The following is a 27613-nucleotide window of genomic DNA, read 5'->3' as shown; positions in this document are numbered from 1 at the left end:
CGCTAGCTCCGCTGCTCGTGGGGCGTCCTGGTAGGCTGTAGGTGGTGTCAGCCTCAGGGGAGGATTAAGCAAGTTTTCAAACACAGTGTAAGCATAAAATACAATTTTAAAAAAACGAGTGCAATCTAGCCTCCGGCTTCCGCCTCAGAGGTGTAGGAGGTAATCACCCGCGCTTTCAGTCGGCGATTAGATATAGGCGGGGGAGTGGGCGTGGCTAGAGAGATGGGCGTGGCCTCGCAAGCAGCGGTGGCGGCCCTTTAGCTGACTATCCCGCGATGCAGCGCTAGCTCCGCTGCTCGTGGGGCGTCCTGGTAGGCTGTAGGTGGTGTCAGCCTCAGGGGAGGATTAAGCAAGTTTTCAAACACAGTGTAAGCATAAAATACAATTTTTAAAAAACGAGTGCAATCTAGCCTCCGGCTTCCGCCTCAGAGGTGTAGGAGGTAATCTTAATTTGAGTACCCTGTCTCCTCCTCTAGCATGAAGAGGTACATGGTCTAATCCAAAATATTGGAGTAGATCTCTATTACTCTGGTGTCCGCAAGGGAAGAAGCAGAACACACTGACCGAGATGAAAGGCGTCTTCCCTTGCGGAAGATGCAAGGCATGTGCATTCAGCAAAAGAGTTCTAGGCTACGATATCCCAGGTTTAAAAGAACGAAAAACCATTAACAAATTTATAACATGTCAGACCACACATGTTGTTTGTTGCTTAGTCTGTCCCTGCTAATTAAAGTACATAGGGAGTACTATAAATAATGTCAAAATGAGGGTCCTTGAGCATATGCGTGCGATTGTGAATAAAGACATGAGTTACCCAGTGGCGAGACATGTCGCCATTAAACACCAGAGTAATAGAGATCTACTCCAATATTTTGGATTAGGCCTGCCCTGACTCCCCTGCCTTTGATGAGTCCCCTGGACCTTGCTGGTCCCGACGTTGCTCCTTCTTTGATTCCTGCTTGACTTGCCTTTGCCAAGGCTTGTTGGTACTGCCACCAGACACCGACCCCTCAGCCCTCGACATCCTTTGTGGGACAGATCGTACCCGAGTCTTGGTCATCCTCAGAATTGCCTGGTCCTCACAGCTGAAGAGTCACGGTCATCGTCATCTTACCTGAAGCACCCGACATCGGAGGGCATATGTCTTCCAATTCTCCTGGTCGCTCCTGATTGGCATAGTCTCTGTACCTTCTGCTTTCAGGTATTCCTCTTCAAGAATCCACATTTGGATCCCCAGAGACACTTTCTCCTCTTCCAGCAGCGGCACTTTCCTGAAGTCCACCATTGAGTTCAACGACGTTTCTGACACCACGTCACACATATGCACATGGCTTCCCTGCTGCAGGTAAAATGGGCACTAGTGTATCCACGGGTGGGGTGGCTCTCCAACCTTTGATCTTCCACTGGATTTCTTCAGGGTCCCTAATCTTAAATAATCCAACCGCGACTTACACATAGAGTTGTACGGAGCATGCGGTCATGTTTCCACACTGCACATGCTATCCGTGGGGTTCCAACCTCCTCACCTTGGGTGGTTCCTTGGAGTCTCAGCACTTCTATGTCCTCTAGACACTGTCTCGACTCGAGTTGTGGTTCTTATACCACTTTTTAGGGCAAGCGAAAGCGAAAAGCCCTCTTGCAGGGATTTGAAAACTGGACCTGCATATTCTTCACATTCCTCATGCTCGTGCGTGTGTGTGTCCATTTGCGGCCTGCTATTGTTTACAATAGCGATCGCGAAAGCGATCGCTTTCAGTGCTCTGCCTTCAGGTGATGCTTGTTGTATCAGTGGTGAACAGGCTGGCACGTGGCTGTTTCTCGACTCGTATAACTTGTTTTCTTTTTACCTTTGACAATGGAAAATTGTGTCCACTAAAAAGGCATGTGTTAGCTTCCATCACACATTAGTGCACTTTCCTAGATGAGTACAGTCGGGGCAATGCGTTTTGTAATGGGGATATATGTGTGTTCTGCGTGACTCAGAGGCGAGTGGCCTTCTGCCGTCGCTGATCCTGGAGTAAAGGTGCTTAGGATAGTGCGCCCGGATTCGTGTCATCTCGCTGTGTAAATGCACTTACGTTACACAGCCCGAGGTTTGCCATCAGTAAATGTTTGATGAGAAAATATACCCCCACCGGCTGAAATTAAGCACTGCTGCTTCTCTGTTAACCTACGCGTGTCTCTTGATCTGATGCTTATTCCCACATCATTGTATCGTCATCCTCGGGAGCAGAGTGATTCACCCTGTTCGGGAGCTAAAACGCCCCCTCCCCCTTTCATTCGGACTGCGAAGACACTTACTGACTCACATCCCTTTATACCCAGGGAGCCAGTCGGCGGCATGCACGGGGTCGGTTGTAACCCTTTCTCACCTTGAAAACAAGCATGGATTACTTGATGAATGAAGGATACGCTGCAGCCTACGCCCAAGCACCAGGCTGAGGTCTCCTCTTTTTAGGTCTGGCTTCAGATCGCTTCAGCTGTGTGACCTTACTCCAGCACACAACACAAAGTAAACACATACAGAAAGAGGATTTGGGGTTTCCCCCGTTCCCATTGGCTTCTCAGACCTTCTCTTTCTAAGTGAACGGCTTTTACATGTCTTACCTCGTGGACAGAGCTCAGCCATTCAGCTAAGAGCACAATATTTCAATTACTAGGTAGAGGAGTTGGCCTAACGGCTTGTTTAGTATATGGTTTGGTCCCTCCCTGGTGCCACTGGGTACTGTGTTAATTTGCTAAAGTATTGTGTGCATTGTATTTATCTCTGTGTTGGAGATATTGAAACGTACTAGAGAGTATTATATAATAAATACATATTTTTATAAATACTTGGGGCATCATTAGGATGGCGGGCGGACTTTGCCATATGTGCGGCGGTCCCGTGTGGGAGATAGGATGCACCCGCCACACTGGCTGGCGCATCACGCATTTTTAACATTGCGGGGGGCGGTGCTTTCAGCAGCACCCGCCGCAATGATAGAAATGCATGTTGTGCATTTGCATGTACAAAGTGGCAGGCACCGTGCAGTGTCTGCCGCATTGTGCATTCAAATGCAGGGGGTACCATAGGTACCATAGGTACCCCCATGTGCACCCCCCCAACCCCCCAACTTCCTGGGGGCCCGCAACAGGCCCCCAATTGTGAACTCCTCATGCCTTTCCGTGGCGGAAACGCCGCCAAAGAAAGGCTGCTCTCCGCCTGCATACTAATATGGATGGGGGCATCTAGCAGACACCGCCACCATATTAAACCCTTTTCCACCCGGTCGACTCATCGACTGGGCGGAAAAGCGGCTGATGGTCTTTCCGTCCGCCGGTGTCCCCCCGCCATTCTAATAAGCCGGGGGAAATGGGTGGTGGGCGGGTTAGGATGTAGGGCTGATCACCACCTCCATGCGGATGGTGACAATCCGCCCTACATCCTAGTGGACCCCTTGGTGTGGTTGTTTTACACTCAATGTTTACTATAAGATTGTATTCTGGTAAAACAAGCTGCGTTAGACTCCTACTGGACTAAACCTCAAGGTTGCTCTCCACAGCTGCCACTTAGATAACTTTCCAAGGTTCTCTAAGACCTCTTAAATCACCACAAGTGTTGTCTGGACTGGTGCAGGGTGCCCACTTACATTAGAGGACATCATATACCAGGCTAGCTTCTCACACTGACGTCCACCAATTGTTTGAGGATATCACAATTAAAATAGGGCAAAGAGGACAGCTAATACGTTTTGGCTGATATCCTGTATCTGACTCAGTCTAAATCACAGCCTTAGAAGTTAAACTGGAATTTATCTATAGGAAAAAGAGTACTTTGAAAGAAGAAAACTCCAGAACTCCATTTCCAGCAAGAGGTTATTAAGATGGATTTGGGAGCAGTAGAGATGAGATATGTCACAATGAGGCATTAATCTACTCATCAGAAGCCTTTGAACATACAACAAGGGGCATAAACTAAGGACATAAAGGGCTTCTCCAGCCCCAGCGGTGTTAGGATCACCACCATCAGGCCTAAAGAGTCCTTAAGATACGAGGGTTCCAGAGATCAGTCTATCTACAAGCTGCAGAAGGAACCTTCATTTTGCATACAACGCACATGAGCTGCCTCCTATTATTGCCAGTGTTCCAAATGCGCAAACAAACGCACTTATCCGAAGCATTGGATGCGAAGGCAAAAACGCTGTTGCAGGAAAAGGTAGAAAGTAACTCAGTCCTCTTTGCCCTCGCGTGGATTCCGTCACTGCCTAAACTAAAGCAATCAAGGAGCTGCGGCTCACCGGAATTTTCAATGAATATGGAAAGTGTTTCAAATTAAGCTACAGTATAACGAGCCACTGAAGGAAGTGTCAGTTTCTGAGCCCCAGCAGAAGAATTTACAGGCATGCTTAATGCAGTTAGGGCAGCCTAATGTTGGGGGGAGGGTAATCTGCTTGCAGCTGAAGCTCAATAATTATTTCCACAGATAACATACACTTAATCAGATTTATATAGACTGGTTGCAAATAGCAACATCGGGTTCTTGCTATTTTCAGCTCCTCAATGCCATTTCTCAGATCAAAACAGCCACACACCTCCTGTATATCGATCCAGTTACCTCAGTCTGTTAGAAAGATAGGCAGCATTAGACATCATTCGTCAATGTTTTAGTTCCATCGAACTCTAATTGAGATGGATCTGGGCTCACCCAAGTCAGCACACTATGTTTAAAAGCCCGACTTGGATTTGATGAAATATGGCTTGCAAGGTCATTTTCTAATAAATCTCTCACACCACTGCAGAACAGAATGAACACTCGCTGTATTTATGAGGCAACTGTGTGCTTGCCGCGGCTAAAATCGGAATTTTGTTGGGGGGAAAAAAACCTGGGAGAGCAGTTTAAAACTACCTATGCCGGCTGCCCGGCTGTTCAGAGCTGGATTAAGCATGAAGCAGGGAATGGCGCGTCACTCTTCTCATCCTGCGACTCGTCACATCTAGCAATCGCAAAGTTTAACTATTGGACTCGCGGATCAATTTTAAAGGCAATTCTTCCCTTTCAGCATTTGTGCTAATCCAATGTCCGACGCGTATCACTATTCGGAGGGAAGACGTTATGCAATGTTATTTTTTATTTAAAATGAAGTGAAGTTATGCTTTGTTTAAAATGAAAGGAAAATGATGTGTGCGCACCTTGCCCATCTCATTCTGCCTAACCATATACTGAATTATTTACGTGAAAGAGCAAAACCTACTGTTTTTAAACCAACCACAGGCAGATCTTGTTTGTCACTTTGTCATCTGCATACTGAATATTCTGATAATGATTATCACAGGTCCCATTTACTTCTCCAAAACTAAACAGCAAAACCAGGTCTTAGTTGCACAAGTTCTCATGGAATAGCTCAACATTCACAGGTAGTGTCCTATAATGTATAGCATTGGTGGTCTTACTGCCTATTGGTCCCATGTTAGCAGCTCATCCGATGTCTGCCCTCAGAGCCACTTCGGTTAATATCCAATGTTACTGTGCTAGCTCTGTCATGACCGCACTCCAATGACAACTTTGGTCAGTCCAGGTCAAGTTTTCCTGGTGCAACTCCTCCACTTGCTACCACATATCACGGCTTGGAAGAATCTCGAAGGCGGATGATGGTGCTCAGAGAACAGCCCCCCCCTCCAGCGTACCCATCCTCAATGTCATCTCTGGAACCTATAGACCACTGGTCTGCAAGTTGGCGGTTAGGAATTTCCAAGTTTAGACCTTGAGGCGGATATTTACTATCACTTTGCACATTGATAGAAACCCTGTGCAAATTGTTATGTTGTGATTTCATTTCCAATGCAAATTATGATGTGCCTTGTTAAGTTGCCTAAAGTAATGCAAAGTAGTGCTGTGCACTATATTGTGTTACTGTGCATCAAGAGGGTGTTGCCAGGGTGGTACATTGGTGTTCCCATTCAACCACTCATGGGTTTTTTTGACACATATTCATATCTACTTACATCTGTAGGCAGCAATTTACACCAAACAATTCTGCCTTTTTTGAGGCAGCTGTAATGGTGGAGCAAAAAGTATCCAAACGTTTCCAAGCTTGCATGTGTGCTGCATTGTGGAGCATACATGCAGAGTAGGAAAAGTGTAAAACTTTAATAAAGCATTGCACTTTTTATTGGAAGGGTACCCTTCCAGTAAGAAACCTATGCTTGACAGAACATACACATCCTTACCCTTAGGTGCAATTCAGTGTACATTGGCGGAAGTCAGTGTGAAGTGAGTCAGATGAATAGGGAAGAGAAAATAGAGAGCTATATCATAGTAAATATGACCCTGCTTTTATGTCTCCCTTTAACACAATGAAGTGCAGTAACTTTGGCTGCTGCACTGAGTTGTGTCAAAAGTTAGTACATTTCCCCTCGGTGTCCTTATCTGCCCTAGTCCTGGAGCACAGAGGTTGGAAGTAGTATGATCTGTGTGGCCTTTCCGATTAAATATTAGACCCCGGCTCACACACGATGAATCCCTTGGAGTCCATGCATCATTTAAAAACGGATCAGGGGAATAACTGATTCTCCTCAAGGAGCAATACGTCCAGTTTCACCCTTTTGCAGGAAGCCTGCTCTCACCTAAGCATTTTCAGTAACACATAGTCTTCTTTATTGTGAGCCTCACTCATACATGCCACAGGTAAACAAAGCCCTGTTGTCGAAGATGGGACACTGGGTACACTGGAACCCCAGGTCATAACATCTGCTTTGCAGTCACATTGTGACTGCAAAGCAGATGTTATGACCTGGGGTCATCAGCCTTACATCCCGCAGAATACATTGTATGTCGTCTGTCCTTGAAATATCTGCTATACTCTGCTCATCAGCGTGGGGAAACGAGTTCACCAAACGGCAAACGTCTTTAGTGTTCATGTTTTGCCAGTCTTCACAATATGACAATTTCAGTCAATCAAGAAGTGACTGCAAATAGGTTGAAATGTCACAGGGGTACCGGTTTAAGTTATTCACAGTACAGAAACGTCACGTGTAGCTGCAAGAAGAAATAAATAAGAGTACATCTAATAAACTCAGTCCTATTGTTAGTAAGCAAATAAGCGTTGTTACAATGGGTCAGTGGAGAGGCAGCAGACGAATGGGTGTAATCTGCAGATTACACAGCCACATCTTTGTCGGAAAACTCAGCTGTCACTTAGAACTTACATCTCTGTTATTATTCACCGACTGAGTGGCAATTATTTTATTGACTTAATGTGGATGAAAGGAAAAGTAGCCATCACAAGGAATTAAGGGCCAGATGTAGGTCGGCAAATACCGGTCGGTAACGGTCGATTTCGGCCGTTACGACCGGTATTTACAAATGGAGATGTAGGGGCCTTAAAATGTACAGAATCGGTATATTTACCGAATCGGTAAAGTTACCGATTCGGTAAAATACCGATTCTGTAAATTTACCGAATCGGTGAATCAATATGTAGGTGGCACAGAAAACAGTGCCACAGGCCCTTACCGATTCGTTATTTACCATGTAATTCTATTGCATGGTAAATAACGAATACCTGTGTACATGCACATCTGTGCATGTACACCTGTGCCATGTGGCACACAGACATGCCCTAAGTGCATGTATGTGTGTCACAAGGCACACAAGTCAAAATCAGGGGTGCAACAGGGTGTCAAAATGACACCCTGTCACCCTTGCAAAAATCGGTAATTTTACTGAATCGGTATTTACCGATTTGGTAATTGACATTGATTCCTATGGGCCTACAGGCCCATAGGAATCAATGGCAATTACCGAATCGGTAAATACTGATTCGGTAATCACCGAATCATACAGATTCGGTAAAAATTACCGAATTTTTACCTACATCTGCTTTACCGAATCTAGAATACCGAATCGGTAAAATTCGGTATTCTATAGTCGATAAATCAGATTTACCTACATCTGGGCCTAAGTGTGTATCTGGTACAATACAAAGATATATCGGGTGTAGAGATGAAGTCTCATCACTCGTGCAACGAATATTAACAGAGAGATGTTTTACTACAGTATTTATGTTGCCCGGTAGTCCGATTTATTGCTATCATTGCGCTGGCCCCTCGAACCAAACAATCACTCTACTTACTTACCAGCATCACACAGTGATCAACCCATTCCTCTCTGTTCAGTTGAATTTTGGAGAGTTTGGGTGATATTCATTGACTTCATTTTCACTGATATAAAAACAAATATTGGTAAATTCAATGAGTCTGGCTTGCACCTTTAGCTTTAAAGCAACCTATTTAGCATTCTAGCGCCCAAGTTATTTGACCCACTGTCAGAATCTAAACCTAACCCTGGACCTGGACATTTAGTGAAAATTCATGAATCCCATTTGAAAACAAAAAATCTGCAAAGACTGACTCCTAATGTCATATACTGACATCTTCTGCCGTGCATTCCAGAAGGAGCCTCTTTTTATGGTGTGGAATAGAAGTTTAGAGAAAGCGACATACACCTGATTGTCTCTTGGTGCTTGATTGAAGGAGGGTCTTTTTAGGTGATCAATTTCTTAAATAAGAAGTTTTAGTTTACTTTTTCCTGAGTGTCATGTGGTATCTCTTGAAACAAGATGTAGATACTTGCAGATTTTTGCCACGAGACAGGACGATGATGTTATGGCCCTGGTGAATATGCAGATTCTAGGTCTATGGAGCAGCCGCAGTTGCACGAAGTGCCTAGGTGTACGAGTTTATAATTTTTTCCTTTTCTTATGTTTTTGTAAAGCACTACTCGCGAAGCTTCCGTAGGTAATGTGGTGGTGGTGGTAGCTCCGCTCTCAGAGGTTGGATTTGGGGTGTCATCAACTCCTGTGCATGTTTTTGTCATGGCAAACACAGCTTCAGGCCCACAAACTACTGCTAGCTGTTGTCCCACTCAGCCGAGTTTGTGTTTTGAGTATGGCTTGACATCTGTCTAAATTGGTTTTATAGATACATAAAAGAGTGAACTTTCCCTACATTTCTAGGTGAAACTGAAGAAGTACTCAAATGTGTACTGGCACACACAGGTGGAAGATAGAAGTGCTTCTACCGGTTTTGGATTATTTGCTGCTTTAATTGGTACAGGTACCAATGAATAATACTTACATTTTCAATTTGCATATTTGTTTTTTGAGTGGTTAACTTATTGATTTGGCTTTGACGAGATTCAAAACACAGCCCATGGAAAGACCCTTTCCATCAGAAATCGTTTGCACTGGTTTACTTTACTGCTCTGTGACGTTTTAGGCCTCTCTTGCATTGCTAGGGAGAAAACAAGCTTTCGTGATTTCAAGTTGACTTTTCTTTGTTAGGCATTCATGGTGACTGAAGGATTCATTATTACCCAACTTATTTATAACTTTATTGAGTACACATTTGACATGATTGTTAAATGACGTCAAATGTTTTGAACGTTTTTTATGCCTCGAGAATTGTCATGCACTAGCATTGTTTCAAGGACTCCTACTACCTTATTCTGTGTGGCATGATGAGGAGACTCATTTTATGTCAAAGAGCATTACCGACCACAAAAATTCTTACTGCTGGGGACTGTGAAAATCGTTTCAACTACATCTAGTAAACTCTATTCACAAACATGGGCTGGAGATGTCTAAAAATTGTTCTGCATGTTTCCTAGTATAGTTGGATTACATTTCATAAGCATAGAGGTGGGTGCAGGAATATGGGCATTCCAAACAAGCTGACCATGGATTATGTAGTAAACAAAAATTTGTATATCTTTGCAAAGAACAGATGCATGCTTGCCATTCGTAGAGTGGCATATTTTTGAGGAATAAGGTCCTACATTGCTGTGCGTACCAAACAGTTAATCCCTACCTGCTTCAATGCGCATTTGCAATCTGACTTTCTCAGTTGGTCCCCTTCTCCCCAATGTCCACAAAAAAGTACAAAGATGCAACCAAAGGCTATCTTTAATGCTCTAACCCTGCTGATGACCATGTTGGTGTGCAATGAATGTAGACTATGTTGTATGGTGAATGAATCCTAAATAGCAACAGAATGCACAAGACGTGAAAAAATATAATTCATAATTTGATGTAAAAGGAACTACTGGCTATTATAATTTTTCAATGTTTGCGAGTCTCTCCGAGACAGGGATTCTATAAAATAGTAGATATTAAATTCACAAGATCCATTGTTCTAGGATTGGAAACATATCACATCTGCCAGGTTGGTATGGATACATCACAACATACATTAATTTTATCGATAAACAAAATCACATTGTTCAAATAGGATATACACATTAATACAACATTAAATAATCTAACCACAACTTTCACAAATATTATCACCGGGAAGAGGGGGTGTGGACAAAATGGCTATTGCAGATTGGAAGGTGGTAGTCATTGCTTTTCCAATGTGATTTCTAATGTCACTAATAAGTAGTCTTATGATTTCTATCTGCGGCGCCTTGTATGAGAATGTGGCCTCATATGTGGATTTCTTCTTAGAACCTATTGTCCTTACTCTAAGCTCCAATATCAAAGATGTCGGAAATTTTCTGTGGATACTGATGGGAACGTCCTGGCAACCAGACTACTTATTAGTGACAATTGATGTAGCATTATACACGTCAATAGATCATGAGATTGGAATGCAAGCAACTTCCTATTTCTTCAAGCAAAGACCAATAGCGGAATTTAAACACACTGCCATGCTAATGGATATGATCGAATTATGTCTGATAAATAGCATCTTTTTATTCAACAAAAAACTCTATTCCCAAAGCTGCGGTACTGCGATGGGAGTTTCCTACTCTCCAAGCTATGCCAACCGTATGAAGAGTTGGTGGGTAAAGAACATAGCTTGGAGAGAGGAAAAGAACCATTATCCACAGAAAGTGACTCTCTGGCTTCGGTTCATCGATGATCTCTTGCTTTTATAGAGGGGAATGGTAGTAGAATTCCTGGAATATCTAGAGATCCTACATAACAATGAAGTGGGATTGAAATTTACTCAATAACATCAACCGTAAAGAGATCGACTTCCTGGACACTGAGGTTTATATCAAAACAAATAAAATACATACAACGATATACAAAAAAAGACTGCTACTAATAGTATCTTACACGGTTCGAGCTTTCATCCACAATCCCACAAAAAGAGCATCCCCTACGGGGAATTTATCAGGATGAAAAGAAATTGTTCAGAACCTAAAGAAATGGAGTGTAAATTTGAGGAAACCAAACATCGTTTTCTCCAAAGGGGATACAAGCACAGAGATGCTCAACAGGGAGAATATAAAGCAAGACTCAAAACTCGAGCAGAGACACTCATCGATAACAGAAAATATGTAAGTAAGAAAACAGCTTGTACATCAGAAAATATATTTTAACATATAGTAGAGAAAGTTTCCAAATTAAACAGACTCTGATGAAATATTGGAACCAATTGAAAAAAGATGTGGACATTGGCCATTGAGTTGGTGATTCTCCCCTTGTCTCATACAGGAAGGCACCTTCACTGTCTGATAAACTAGTGAAGAGCCATTTTGAGAAGAAAAAACAAGAGACATGGTTACATTCTAGACAAAGGGGATTTGTGAAATGCATGACATGTAAAGCCTGCAAGATAGGACACAACCTAAGAAGCATCACTGATCCAAAGGGACGTATATTTGAAGTAAAGGAAACCATCACATGTGAAACATCGTATGTGATATATCTCAGAGTGTTTCCATGGAAAAAGATACTTGGGCAGTACTATCTGTCCGCTCAAGAAAAAAATACTTGAACATATCCGGGCTACCATCAACCATAAAATGTCATATGCTGTGGCAAAGCATATGGATACTCATCCAGGAAAAACATGCTTGGATGTGAAGTTTTCAGGTCTGGCTACAATCCCACCACATGAAAGGGGTGGTAACAGAACACTCAAATTAAGACGCCTCGAATCGAAAATAATTATCAGGTTTAAAACGAAAATACAGCAGGTTTGAATGGGGATGAGGAAATGTATGTTCACTTATAAACTAGCATAACAATTGTTCTCTCATGACATTTGAGAACTCTGCGAATAATTTTGATTTACTTAAAATTGGACAATATGAGGAACTGATTGAAAAATTATTGAAATGTGAATTTATGGGAAAATCTTTTGTGATAAGTATTGGTAGATTTTAGCTCTTTCAGGCACTTAAGTTTCATTTCTCACAATTATGAATTAGGGTGGGTAGTGATGATACACTGACACAAATTCACAACCAAAATCTACAAGTAGCTGGCCTCTTACCAGTGGACACTAAGTCCAATATCATAGCCAGGAGCATTAAGTGGCTCGTCAGATGTCTAACCTTAGACCTTGACAAAATGTGACACTCAGTCTTAATATATATTCATGTGAATTGTCCCAGTGCCATCAACTCATAATAGGGTCATTGCACTGAGCTGTAAAGAGTTGGAGCGAATTTTAATAGTTAGCACATTGGAACTTATCCGAGAGCGAAGCATATGTAGAACTATGCGCTAGAGAACAATGTTTAAAAGACAGTGTTGCTTTAGAAACTAATAATGACACCAGTTAATATGAGTAGCGCGACAGAGCATTGACCTCTAAATCAAATATGAGATCAACAATGGCCACACATGAGAGAATTACAATCAGTTGTGCCATAAAATATGCTCCCCGAACGTTATAGCATGTTTAAGAATGCTGTGAGACACAAATAGTGTGCAATATGGTAGCCCTAGTTTTCTCAATGTGTGGGGACCATGACAGGGAGTTACTAATTCTGATTCCCAAGAAATAAAAATGATTGACTTCGTCCAAGACCATATCCCCAAGTTTCAGATTGTTATACAATTGTTTATGTAGTCTTATGGTCATAAATTTCATTTTCAGCTAATTAATCTTGAGACCCCTTTGGTTACAAAAATCAGGGAATTTGTTTAATAAATTCTGAATACCAACCGGGGCTCTTGATATAAGCAGAGTATTGTCAGCAAACAACAACCCTTTAATGGGGATGCCTCTAATTTTTGGTGCATTGTGGATACAATCCATTAGATATTTGAATGAGCTATTTATATGCATTGAAAAGAGCGTCAGAACAAGAATGCATCCTTAAGGTAACCCTCAGGTAACAGGAGTCCACTCTGGTAGGTCCCTGTCTTTACTCTACCGAACTTGGGCATAATACACCTTGTGAAGCCTCATTACAATTCCCACCAAGCCAGATGGAGCCCCATCGACTTGAGGCAGTCCCAGAGACAAGCCCCAGGAACCAGATTGAATGCCGCTCTCAGGTGATGAAGACTACATAAAGATGTTGTTAGACCTGACAGCCTGAGAGTGGTCTCCCCCAAATCTTTTGCCTGTATAGCTCTACTTTTTGTTGTATTGTTTTTGTTGGTTTTAGGACTCTGAGCCCTTTACCACTGATAACCAGTGCTAAAGTGCATGTGCTTCTGCTCTAAACATGCTTTCATTGACTTATCCACAATTGGTATATTTAATTGACCTTTAAGTCACTAGTAGAGTGCACTACCTGTGCCCAGGGCCTGTAAATGAAATGCTACTAGTGGGCCTGAAGCACTGATTGTGCTACCCACGTAAGTAGCCCTTTAAAACATGTCTCAGGCCTGCCAGTGCAGAGCCTGTGTATGCAGTTTACACTGCCATGTCGACTTGGCATTTAAAACCCCTTAACCAAGCCTTAAACTCCCCCTTTATTACATATAAGTCACGCCTAAGGTGGCCTTTAGATATCCCATAGTACAGGGTGATATGTGGCTAAAAGATAGGACATGTACTTTTGGTTTTGAATGTCCTGGTAGGGAAAAATACCTAAATTAGTTGTTCATGAATGTGAGTTCCACTCCTCTCATAAGTTAACAGTGGGAGTTCCTTATTACACTTTTAAGTTGTAATTCATGATTGAGAAGGAGTCCCTCTGTCATCTTTTATATCATTGGAATGGAAATGATAAATACTCCTGCTAGCAAAGTTGGATTTAACATGACTATTTTAGAAATGCTACTTTTAGAAAGGTAGCATTTCTCTGCCCTTAAAGGTCTGAGTACCCGCAGTCTGTTTCCAATACATACCTAGGGTGGGTGGCAGCCTGACTGTGTGCCTTCCCTCTGGACAGCCACACACAAAGGAAGGCTAGGTGTGACAGAGTACCCATCTGTATACTTCCATCCGGCCCAACCTGAGCAGGATGGAAAGGAGGAGCTGATAATTACATCTGAATGGGCAGTATCCTGTCCCAACACAAAGTGTTGATTTCATTACTGCAGTGAGTCTGGAGCCAGGGCTGGGAGGGTGAGACATCTGCACTTCAAAGCCCCTCTTTGAAGTCCCCCCCCCACTGCAAAGGCCCAACTGGGTAGACGTACTGGGTCTCCGTCCCCACCAAATCAGACCCTTCTGGACCTGTAAAAAAACTCAGCTTGGAAGAAGGACTTCTGTGCTGCTACAAGGTCTGTCACATCGCTGGACTGCAGCTCTGGAAGATCTGCTTTTCTATTGGCCTGCCCAGCTGCCTGCTACCAGATGCCCCGGTTGAAGAAGAACCCAGAGGGATATCCAAGGGCATAAGGGTCTGCCTCCTGTTTTGAGACTCAGGGACATCAAAGTCCACCTCCTGCTCTTGTGCCTTGTCCTTTGGAAGAGGATCCAGATGCTTACTCAAGTGGAACCAAAGTATCCTCTGCTCTGTGAAGCCATGTTGGCGCATTAATGTTGTTACTTGAACAGAACTGGTGCATCACAATCAGAACCAGAGCATCGCCTCCAGAACCGTTGCATGTGAACCGCCACATCACCACCACTGTAGTGTGAGAAGATGATGTATCCCCTCACCTGTGTGGAGGCTGCTGAACCAATGCAGCTAAGCTTCGGTACCTTTGTCTGCTGCATTGCTGCATCACCATGGAGGCAGCATTGAGAAAATCAAAGTAATACTTTGACTGCAGGGATCAACACAGATACATCGCTTGGCTGCACCGCGCATCTCGCTGTTGTGACCAGGATCATCTATATGGTCCACACTCCATCGCGGCTGAACTGAACTCATGAATTTGCCCCGGTCCAGCGTGTTCAGATTACCCTCACATAGGTGCTTATTGCATCTAAGCTCTGTTTTAACATTTATGGGCTTATTACGATGTTTGTGGGAGTTGCCTCCGACTGACACTGTCTTTTCTTGGAACCAAACGACCTCTGGTCGGCGGTTCTGACTGCCTAATTATAATGCAACCGAACACTGTTCAGTTGCATACTCACTATTCTCTATGGGCGACTGTGCTTTGTAATACAGGCTCTCATGGAGAAATGGGTGTGTGCGTAAAACCTTGCATCCTGTGGGATGGTGCCTTCCACACAGTGCTTGGATTTACAGGGGGGCACCATAAGTATCCACTTGGCAAACAACCATAGGCCCTGGAGGCAATGGGGTCCCTGCCTCGGCGGCCTGTGTCAGAAAAGCCATAACGGAAAGGCTGTCGGAAACCAACATCGTAATCCCAATGGTGGAAACGCTGTCCAAAGTAGGTTACGGTGTGGTTCCGACCAGCAGAACAATTCCGAGAGCTGGTTGAAACCGAGTTGGAATGACCTGACAGTTTATGTTGGGACCGCTGACATCGTAATCGGGCGGTCGGACTGCAAACCAACAATGTCGGTTGGAAAACCTCTGACCGCAGTCGGAAAGCTTCTGATTAGTGGTCGAGGGCTTTGCGACCAACACCATAACCGGCCCCTAAATCTTTAAAAAGTGATAGCTCGACTTCTACCTATTGGATTTTCTCACTTTGGTCTTGTTTTATTTATAAAATCATAATGTATTTTTCTAAACTGGTGTGGAGTATTTTTGTGGTATTGTTGCTGTGTTAATAATTGAAGTGTTGCACAAATAATTTACACATTGACTCTTAAGTTAAGCTTGCCTGCTCTGCGCCAAGCTATCAGAGAATTGGCACAGGTTAATTTATGTGGTGTATCTGGCTTACCCTGACTGTGATTGTGGTTAGTGCTTGGACAAGTGACATACTTTTGCCAACCAGAAACCCAGTTTCCATCTGGATCTTAATGTATTTCCAAAAGATCAACAGGAGTCTAAAATCTAGATCCCTCATACCAACTTCAAATCTAAACCAAGCCTAGGATGGGGATAAGATGCTTTTGTCTAATCCCCACTGCTTGATTTTGGCTAGAATCTGGTAACAACATACCTTTTGGAGAATATCAATTAGGCTAATGAGTCTATAATTGCTGGGGTGGGTCTTACACCTTTTTATAGCTCAGAATTATTACAGCCCCTCTCCAGGAGTCAGGAAAAAGTGCACCTGACATAATGGCATTTGACAATGACAATGTATTATTATATGGGGCCCAGATCTCAATCTCTGATTAATACATATCACCAGGAATAAGATTCAAACTTTGGGCTTTCCCCGACCTTAAGGACACTATCACCTCTCCAGTGTTGTTTAATGAAAAGAACTCCTCACCAGGTGCTTCTCAGCTACTGCTGTCAGACGTAAACTGATCAATGCTGCATGGCATCTGGTCAATAAGGGGTGTAGACTAGAGGTCGGTAAAGTGCTGAAAAAAATGTCTGCTGTTGGATGTGATGCATGGTCGGAGTACAAACTTCCAGACTGCTGTGGGCAACTATTTGCCAAAATGAAGACATATCTTTCCTCATGGAGGTCTCTAGCATGTCCTGCCAATTTTTTCCATCCCAGCACTTTTAACTTGATGCTAATACCCCTTCATAGTATCATTTTGCATCACGGATCTGTAGGGGACTCAAAGCTCTTATGGCAGCTAACAAGTATGCTTTAGGCTATCTACATTCCTTTGTGAACCAAAGAGAAGATTTAGGGACATCCTTTTGAGTTTATTTTGCTCCTGCCTCAAAGAGATGGTATAATAAATCAAAAAAGGTGACCGTGAATGTCTGCTAAAGGAATTGCATCCATGTAAACCTCCCCAAATGGTGAAAGAGCGTCAAATCTCAGCAGATTCCCCCACTTCACTAATTCACCCTTTGCTTTACTCAATACACCAACTTTCTTCCCATTGAATTATACACAAACTTATCATTCCACCAAACACAACCTGATTAAATGCCTTTACATCTAACCTGTTACCTTTGTTCGAAAACTGCATAGACAAGTGACCGCTCCTCCTGCGACATGTTTTGGTATACAAAAGAACAAAGCTCCCTACGGTCTTATTAAAAACCAACATTATATATGCTTGTAATTAAAATGTTGACTACAGTTCAAATCAGGCTCCCTTCAGGTTTATAAAGGATTTGCTTAGAAATTCACTCTAAAAAAAACTCTCAGTGCGGCTCAATCAATCTGTCTGGATTTATAAAGCGCAACAGCTTCCTTCGTGGGGGTCTCGAGGCACTGTGTAATCATGCTGCTGGATCATCCCAAACCCTTAATTCAGGAACAACTAGGGTAAATATGTATGTGTTTAACATGTGTCCTGAAAAAGGCCATATTTCCAGTATTTGTTCTAAGATTTCTTTAATTGCATGACTTAATTCCATTGCACAACGCAATTCGTTTCCTGATATCACCTATATGTTTATGAAGTAAATCTAGGCAATATAGATGGAGCCTTTGATTCACTGACTTTTTTTTTGTCAAAAAACACTGAATTGGGAGCACATGTCTTATAGCTCTGCCTTAAAACACAAAGCGATGAATCTCTGAGCGCTGTTTTGTATTGGATTAAGGCGAGTATCAAATGTTATTTAATAAATGGCTTTCTTGTTCTGCCTCTTTGTACTCTTTCACGGCAATCTGCACTAAGGTGCTCAAGTAGCTACAATGGTTTAAATGTTAAGAGGATGTTTCTGGTTGGCACATTTGCCACTTGTCCCTGCCATCTCACATTGCTTATATGTTTTGATGTTAAATATACATTTTTTTTATAGCATTATAAAACGAATTATAAATGAAATTATTCTCTCTGAGTCAATTACCTTTTTTATGCTAAGAATTCAATTAATTGTCTTATTATTCTGTGTCTTTTGAGTGAGCATTTAATAAGGAAGTTGTAACACACGTTTTATTGCTTATGAGACTACGGCCAATGTTCAGATTGATGGGAGAAAAAGAACATGCGTCACTGTATGTAAAACCGACATGGTATGTCTGCTTTTTAGTTTCATACTTACTAGTTTCTAGCTGCTGCCTTCGGGAGTGCAGGTCACTGAGAACTTGGCTGAAGTGGTTGGTGGATGCCGTGACATCAGCTTCCAGGAACACTGGACCTTGCTCTTTTGCTTTTAGTGCTCGTCCCTGGACCTTTAGATGTTCAATTTGAGGCTGAAGAGCTGTTAACCGAGTTATTTCATCCTGTGTTAGAAAAGTAGATTACATTAGAAACTGACGATTCGCTAGTGGAAATATACTCAGGGCAGACTGTGTACATTCTAAACGTACATTACCCAGCACAGCTACAAGTAATCTCACAAATCTTTCAGTGCCACAGTTTATGCTTATTAAAGATCTATGCAGTTTTCTGAAGTACTTTTGGAAGCAAGCTGGAATATTTTTCCCAGGTCACAGCATCTGTCAATAAGAGAGCCTGCAGAGTTCGTAGGCCCACGTAACACTTCATTTAAGCTCCTCTCCCTCCTGTGACAGTAGTCTGGAATGTACTTTGGCCTTCATTTCTAAAAAGAAAAAATAAGAGCTGGGGCCCAAGGTATTTTGAATGAGTCCACTGCAGCTGGCACCGCTCGGTTGTTACTTTAAACTGTAGGTTTAGGTCCTAGTTTTAGCATGTTTTGTTAGCTATATTAAATAGCCAAAGGCTCCACTAACGTGCTCTGCTAAAAGATGCACACACAATGCCACCATGTGGTGTATGCTATAGCCTTATAGCCCGCCGTAGCGGGCTATACCGGGTATTAAAGGCCCGCTCTCTTTACCAAGGGAGCGGAACTTTAATAGCGGTATAGCCCAGCTACGGAGGGCTATAAGGCTATTAAAACATTCTGCCACTAGAGGGCAGAATGTTCTAACAAGTAAAACAAAGGCGTCTAGGAGCCCGTGGAGGTTTTAGTCCCCTCGTGCTCCGAGAGGCCTTTGTTCACAGCAACAGCTGTGAACAAAAGCAACATGTTGCCCTTTGGACCTTTGTGCTCCGAGAGGCCTTTGTTCACAGCAACAGCTGTGAACAAAAGCAACATGTTGCCCTTTGGACCTTTACCGGCCCGTAGAAGCATGGAGCACTCCATTGTACTCAAAGGAGCTCCCAACATTCCAATGTCCTAATAATAAATACATGCTTCCATTTACAAATAAGTGTCCATTCCGAGTACCTGCAAACACCCTGAACAAATTAAGCACTCGATGTACCAGAGTTTTAGATGTACAGTCGGCAAACTCCTAAAGACAGTGGCAAAGTGGGACAACCCCTACCCAGTGTAACGCTATTACATACATGAGCCATTTCATGATAGGCTTCTTGCTCCTGCAGTGTGCAAAGGTACTTAATTGAACCCAACACATCTCTATGTTAGAGATTTAGCACAGCTTAGAAACAGAAAGAAGCCAACTCGGCCCCTGATTTCAAGCTGCACAGTGTTAAAATCGAGCAGCAGTTCAAAGAAATATAGGGTTAAACGAGTTAACTTTAAACACTGCAGTCGCATAAAAACCAGTGCCTGGCTCATTGTTGAACTATCATGCAGCCCACCATAATAAGGCCTGTGATGAACTACGCAAACCTCTTGGACCAGTGGCATAGCAAGGGGGGGTTTTCCTGGGCGGCACGAGTGACCTCTCCCCGCCGCTCTTACCCGTGGGCTGCAAACCCAAGGACCACCACAGGCAGCTAAAGGTCTAGCTACACCACTGTCCTGGGCAGATGAGAAGGTACAACAGCAGGGTGTAAAGAATGAATGCTTATTTTGAACAGCAGGCAATAAGAGTGAAGCAGACAACAGGATAACAAAAGAACATTGATTGTGTTGTAGTTGATTTCGTTCTCTTTTTGCACTTTACTCCATGCCCCACTCCTTCCTCTACAAATCCATTTTTATTCAATGGATTCTATGCAAAATCATAGAAAATGCAGCGTTGTTTTTGACCTAACTTTGTTGGCCAACACCCAACAGCTCTGCCAGAAATGCAGCACTTTAAGGGTGCTGTTTGGTGTTTGTAAGTAGAACACATTTCTCAAGCTTTGAGAATAACAAAGCTTTGAGAGAGGGAATTACTTGTCAGTTGAATGGCATAGACCTGCATGTGGCCATCTTCACAACCCACAACTCGCAGCCTTAAATTTGAATCCCCATACCTTCTCCTTGGGCCTTGATTAGATAATTTAGGCGCCTGGCGGAATGTGACAGATCTTAATTTGAGTCAGTGGTTGAAGGTGGGGTACACCAGCGCTCATTTTTGGGGACCAACATTTATTTTTCCTCAACATACTTTACTCCAAAGCAAGAGAGAAAAATGCAAAAGGGGAAAGGAGTAAGAGAAAGGTAAAAACACAATGACAGGGGAGAATGAAGGAATGAAAAAGAACCTACAAGAGTGAGATACAAAGACAAGGAATTTCTGGTGGCAGGTTAAAGCGGAGTGAGGTGAAATCAATACTAGCAGCCTTGAATTTTTCACCCTGACCATTGATATCACCAGCCTTGCTTGTGAGCAACAGTTTGGGCCCGCCACCTATTCTATCACAAATGAATTACTGTATGTGGCAGTAAGACAATGGTACATAGAAAAATACAGTGATTATTTATTGTCTAATACAACTCCAGTATCAATGAGGAAACACGAGTTAAAAAATAATGAAATAATAGAAAATGCAATACCGTTTTCCCACTGTAAATTGGACAGGAATGAGGAATTCTGGTCTATTAGCTGATAGGCTACTGTGGAGGCAAGAGCACTCCCATTGTTTTGAATGTATTCCATGACCAGAGACAAAGGGTTTGTAATGAGCATCAGTCACAAATGTCTATTAATTCTTATTAAAGAAATCATTTGTAAAAACGCACATTAAAGGAAATTTGCTGCCTTTAAGGAGGATTCGCACTACATAATTATTTAAATAAAAACAAGAACACAGAGGATACATCTTTAAGAAACCTCAAATCTTGGGCCAAGGGTCTAGGGTTCGTGAACAAACGAAGCAAATGCAAACTTCCTTTCCTAGAGTGACCATTTTGTACGAGATTCTAGATGAACCTTAAGCAGCCAAGTGTATAAAAACAGTAGTAAAAAGAATCACATCTCTAGGTGTCATCTCTGGAGTCAAAGATATGATTTGGTGTCTTCACGTAAATGTTACTGGATGCACCCAGCCCAAAAACTGTATAAGTCTGAAAACAAGGGCATAGATTTACTAAGCTATTTAGCAGTCTGAATTCCTGCTACATAAATCACAGGGCTTCAAAGGAGAAGGTAACACATTCTCAAACAAAAGGGTCTCCTTGGAGTCCCTTCCTATTTGAGAATGTTAAAAAAAAGTTTGTTGGGGAGGAGGCAGTGGGCCAGGGAACGACATTCACTTTCTTGAAATGCTATGAAAGTGACTGTGATCTGCGAATAGGTGACGTTACAATGCATGCCATTACATCGCATGCATTGCAATGCAAACGTTTACACCAAATTTCTGTCGCAGCATTAGAAGTTGGAATAGATTAAGTTTATTTTCCAATTCCAGTGTGTGCAACAGTAGGGAAGGTGTTGGGAGTTAAATCCAGCACCTTCTACCCATTGCTGCACACCTTTTGGGTTGCAACGACATGCGATTTAATGGCATGCGTTGTAATAGTTTAGTTGTAAAGGTTGTCTCCCGTGATCTGCTGACCCTAGCAGACCATCATCGCTGTGATGGCATCCTCTCAGAGTAATTCACTGATGGAAATGACAATCTTTTATATGGTATTCCCCCCAGATTTTTGCCTTCACACTACCATATTTCTGATTAACCCAATCTTGTGGGCTTTAAGATTGCATACTTTACTCCTGATAACCAGTGGTAAGGTGCTTATGCGTTCCCTTCCAAACATAGGAGAATTGGTATAGACCTGATTGACACATTTAATTTACTTATGAGTCCCTTGTAGGTGGTACTATAGGTATACAGGGCCTGTAAATCTGATGCAACTAGTGGGCTGTGTCTCTCACTGTTTTACCGAGTAAAGCAGCACTGCAAAATATGTCTCAGGCATGACATAGCACACTGTGACTTTAGTTTAAAACTTCATTTTTAAAAAACATTTTGCCAGTCCTAAACCTTCCTTCTTAATACTTAGATGTCCCCCCTAAGGTATGTCCTAAAGGCTCATAGGGCAGGGTGATGGTAGTTAAAAAGTAGGACATATATATTTAAGTTACGTATACTGGCAGTGGAAAAAAAACCAAAGTCGTTTTCAATGGGGTAAGGATAGCCTCCCATAGACTAACACTGGTGTACCTTATTACGTTTAAAAGGTGATACATTTGGTAATTTACTATCGTTTTTAATGGTAAAGTCAGATTTTAAAAATGCCACTTTTAGAAGTTCTAACAACACTATAATTACTAGTACAGACACACATTGACAAACTCACTTATATTCTTGATCACAACTGAATCACTCCAATTACCACTTGTTTGAACAATTCTGTGAAGACTCAAGAATGAGTTCAGGTGTCTTTACATATACAGCACAAACATAGTCAAGGTAATCCTAGAAGTGCATAGTAAATAAAATCCAGGTAAAACAAAAACATCAACAAATATGTACAAAACAGAATAGAGCACTCAAACAAATGTGCCCACGTTCCGACTTTTTTTATTGCCCTTTAGGATCTTGACGTATTTTTATCTTGTATCGCCATTCACAGCTCCTAACTAAGGAGCCGATTAGGATGGCGGACGGAAAGCGCCCGGACCGACAGTCTCGCGGGAAATGACCATCTGACCGCACCATGGGGAAACCGGCGGTGCTATTAGGATTCCCCTCCAGCAAAACCCCGACCGCGGTGGACGGATGTCTCCAAAAACCGCCGACCACGGACGGAACCATAGAAAAACCAACCGCCGCGGAGGGACTGGCCTCGGTAACAGGCCCAACAGCCGACAGTGCAGCGGAGTCCGTCCGTGGGCTGGTGGTGGTATTGCATGGGCAGCGTGTGCCTGATGCGGGGGGTGATTGTGCTGAGGTGGGACTGGTGTGGTTGCACTTTGGTGTGTTCCTGTCCCCACCAGGGTGTCTGGTGTGGACAGGTACCAGTGTTCATGCATGCTGTGGTGTGGTATGTGTGTATTGCATGCTTGCGTACCTGCGGAGGCGTCCACGACGGTGCATGACTTGTTGGTAGTGAAGTTGGAAAAGGGCCGGGAAGGCGTGTAGGGCTGGGTCCATAGCGGTCGGATCCGTGCGGTGAGTCTCGTGGCAATGCTTACCCTCTCCGTTGTGGTGCTTCCGCCGTCTATGAGATGGAGGTGTTTCCGCTGCGGTGTTCTGGTTTGTTTGCGACATCGTAATATTGCGGACGGTCGGGACGTCATTCCGCACGGCGGTGAGCCTGGATTGGATCCGTCTGCCGTGGTGTCTGGTGTGTTCCCGCGGCGGTTCACGTTTTTAATGCGCGGACGGTAAATGTGCCCAGTTCCCCTTCCTAATATGGCGGACGGAAGGCCCGCTGTTGGCGGACGATGAGGTGCATTTTCCGCCGCCTACAGCCCAGCGGTCATGCATCTGTCCGCCATCCTAATCGGCCCCTAAATTAGCTTCACGGAACTGAGGCACCATTACGAGTTTGTCTACAGAAAAGTAATGCCAGATTACAAAAGTTAAAGTCTGCTGAAAACAAATAATTCTGTGTAACCAATTACAAATCTTGAACTTTCTCTAATAATTTGGGGGATTAAAAATATATCCATTCTTTAAATCATTGTTATAAATTCCTCTTCGTATATCGAAGAGGCTAGGATAATTAAAGACAAACAATTCATTTCGAGTATAGATATGGCATAATAAAAATGTTCTACTTTTTGGCAAGAAGCAGTGTAGTTAATCCAAGTATCTCAGGTATATATAATGTAGATAGAAAAATATGTAAGTACATTTGGAGCAAGTTAAAAGTATCAGACAAAGCAGGTGGTTGTTAGGTGCCTTAAAGCACAGACAATACTAAAGAGACAGTGAATGTTCGCTCCTTATTTCAAAGGTTAATCTTTCGATCTTCAGGACAATACAATTAGCAGTGGCTTAGTAAGTGTGGCACGGGCCGCCCCGGGTGTCATCACTGAGGGGGGGGCGACAAAATGGTACTGAGGGGGGGGTTGACAAAATGGCAAAAATATGTGTAACTATCTTTTTTATCCTTATTTTAATAATTTCAATGTGGGCGGGGGGTGACAAGAATTTTTCCGCACTGGGTTCCACCTGACCTTGCTATGCCACAGACAATTAGAAAAGTATACCTACTGGTGCATGGCTTGTGCTTGAAGAAAATGGCCGGCTAAGGCCGGAGCTCTGCAGTGAGAAGGCAGATGCACTGAACAACAAGATGGCACCCTATGAGATGAATCCCTCAATATTGGTACAAACACCATCATGCAGCTTGCCTACAATGCAATAGTAAGGATTGGGGGCCTGCTTCAACCCTTCTACGTTTCTTCCTGAATGTACACGTTTGTCAGGTCTGTGCACATGGTGGCAAAGGGGACCCACCACCATTGCACATGCGTCATTCAGTTCCTCCCTGTGTAGGGATGATGCTCCTTGTGGCACATGAGTGGACAATCAAATCAACAAACCTCACAGTTAGACACCAGTGGTTTGACATAGACTTTATTGGGATGTGCATGTCAGTGTGGACAAGGCAACGGCCACACCAGGCAGGGACATGCTTAAGACACATACACGCAGCATGTCGAGGTTCAGGAAATGTTGGTGCAAAAATGTACAACAATCATCACTGATGGCAATGCTCCCAGCCCATGTTGCCTTGCTGGATGTGTCATATGTTGTGTGGTTTCTGCCCATTGCCCCGTGTGTGGGGGCATGACTCACTGCCCACGGAATCTGCATAGTGCTCTGCCACCGGAGTGCTCTGATCATCTGCTCTGCTGACAGTGTTTAAGTGAAAAGGTCCGACAGGTTCACATGTCGTGCTACATTGACATGTGTGCGCTCTCCCGCAGCAGTGTGTCCGAATTGGCAATGTTGCCAAATGACGCTGTGTTGCTCCAACCATGGACCTGCATCACCTTGCACAGGTTTGTGTACACATGTGTTGTGCCACGCACATGCATCCAGAGTCCGTACGATGGCAGACGTGTCCTTCGTTGTGGTGGGATATGTGCGCATTCCCCACGATGCAACAGGTTGTTGGGACATGTGCTGTGGGTAACATTCGGATGTGGCTGCAGGGACGTAGTTACTCGTCCATGAATGCCTGCGCTGCTTCATGTGCCATGTGTTCCAATAGTACGTCGTTGTCCTGTTCAAGGAACACCAGGGTGAGCCAATCCATTAACTGGTCCGGGCAGGTGTGCTCAGCCTACTACGTTTTACCAATCCGCAATATAGCCCAATAGGGGAGCGCCTCTATGTGGTCACTGCACACAAGGAATTGTGCAATCTCCCATTCACAACTGCCAGTACATTCGCAGTATGTCAAGGCATCCCATGCACAGCTGTCTCGGTTACACTCCTGTTCATGTTCCAACAGGGGGCGCACACACAAATCATAGTCCAATTCATCTATGGTTGTGCTGGAGGCAGACATCCATGGGATACTCGAATGAGCATGTTCGGCAGTGGAACTAGGGCTGGACGGAGGTGACATAGGCAATGCGGAAGCTGAGCAAATAACTGATCCGCAGCACTGCCAGTGGCACTGCGCCCAGTAAATGCAGCATACATGCACAGTAGTGTTCCACGTGCCAGGGTTGTGCATATGCCTGGTATGGCCTGCCATTGCCTTGGTGCGTCTCGTGGAACAGGCACTCTTCTGAACTGCAGCAGTTGTGTGGAGGATATGCCACAACTCTGGGCAATGATTCGAATGTGTGTGCAACGTTGGGCTGAATGGGTTTCTTTGTCCGGTAGTGTCAAGGGGATCCCATTCGGGGGTACCTCCGGCAGTGGCTTCTGTGTGTGGGGTGTGGATGAGTCGGATAGTTTATTTGCGCTATGCGTGGTGTGGGAGTCGTCCACATCTGTCATGGCATCTCTCTCAGGGTGTTCCAGGCGTGTTATGGACCAAGGTCAGAGGTGCAGGTGTCCTCCCGCCTTCTGCACTGGGACAAGGGAGCTTTCATCCCTGATGTTTGTCTGTCTCAACTTCCGTTTTCGGAATGTGATGTAACTTTGGCTCTGAGACTGGGACAGGGCCTTGGGCTCATGGTGTACGGATGGCGATGCACACACATATGTTGGCATGAGGAGCCAGGTGCCTTGCAAGGCCTTGTGCTGCTTGTGCAATTTCACTCCGTCGCTCTCCCTTGCTCTCTCCCTCTCTTTGCTTTGTTTGACATATGGCACAACTGCTTCTCTTGGCTTTAGAGGTCTAGGCTGTGTCCTACTGATTGTCCAGTGAAGACCCGCTAGGTCTCATCCGAATGGTTGTTTTGGCAATTGTTTGTATGGTGTTTTGTGGTGGTGATTGCATTTCAGTATGACTGAATCTCCATTTTCTGGCCACGCATGTATGTTGATGTTCCTGCTTGTGCGACATCAGGCAGAAAATTTGTTTTGGTATTCGTGGTGCTGGTGTGCATTTTCTTGGTCCGGAGTTGGGGTTGGGCTGGGGGGGTTTGTGGGCCTGGGTGTCGGGTCGGTGGGTGTTGTGGCCCTCTTGGGTGTCCGTGCTGCATGTTCAGTTGCTCCATGGCATCTGTTTGTCTTCAGTTGTGGCTGTGGGCTGTGCTCCCATTTGTGGTGAAGGCTGTGGTCCGACTTTACACCAGGTCAGAGCAGGTGAAAAATTCCTGCTGCGAATGAGCCTTATCGCATGTTTTGTGTTCTTATTGCCGATCTGGCTGGTTGTTGTGAATGTTGAGGTGTGATGTTGCGGGGTTTTGACAGGGGAACGCCTCATTAGCGATAGTTGCGGAGGTCCTCTGTGGTGATGTTTTTGTGGATGCTATCGCGGGTAAACTGGTGCTGTGGGCTGTTAGCACCAACTTTTGAATGGTGGGGTAAATTTATCACCACTTTGGCTGCGATATTGTGCCGATAATTTGGCGATGGCTCCATGTGAATATACCCCTTGGAGTCTTTCATAAAAGAACTTCCAGACTCTAACATGTCTCATTAGTGCTCGATAACGTTCTAGTTTACATAATACTAATAATCTGTTTGATAGTCATAGTACATAGTCATAGTATTAAGTGCCGGGACACTCTTGGGAGTAGCCGCGCACTTTATAAATTCCAAATTAACATAACATTAACAGTACCCTGGTTGAGTCTACATTGAGTCTATAATGAGTTGATAATGTTTCATTAGATGATGCTGCTGTGCTTATGCTGGTTGTACCTCTTATTAGTCTATTTTCATTATGTCTAGTCCAGCCATCTTGTATATGCCACCTCTACTATGTCTTTTTGCCACACCTCGACTCCTTCTGTAACCACAATTTCTG

At 43.7% G+C, this 27613-nt stretch overlaps 1 protein-coding gene across 7 annotated transcripts in view; it reads right to left on the bottom strand.

Annotated features, from left to right (window-relative positions):
* The window catches only part of DMD (dystrophin), a 6826337-nt gene that overhangs the window by 4940655 nt on the left and 1858069 nt on the right, over positions 1-27613 (bottom strand). For all 7 annotated transcript variants that reach the window (XM_078657819.1, XM_078657824.1, XM_078657821.1 and 4 more), the window contains exon 21: positions 18182-18362. In XM_078657819.1, coding sequence (XP_078513945.1) covers positions 18182-18362 — 181 coding nt within the window. The remainder of the gene's footprint in view (positions 1-18181; positions 18363-27613) is intronic.

The sequence above is a fragment of the Lissotriton helveticus genome, chromosome 8, assembly GCF_964261635.1.
Source record: "Lissotriton helveticus chromosome 8, aLisHel1.1, whole genome shotgun sequence".
Classification (NCBI taxonomy): domain Eukaryota; kingdom Metazoa; phylum Chordata; class Amphibia; order Caudata; family Salamandridae; genus Lissotriton; species Lissotriton helveticus.
Note: the sequence above shows the minus strand (reverse complement) of the source record. Positions and strands in the feature narration are given on the sequence as shown.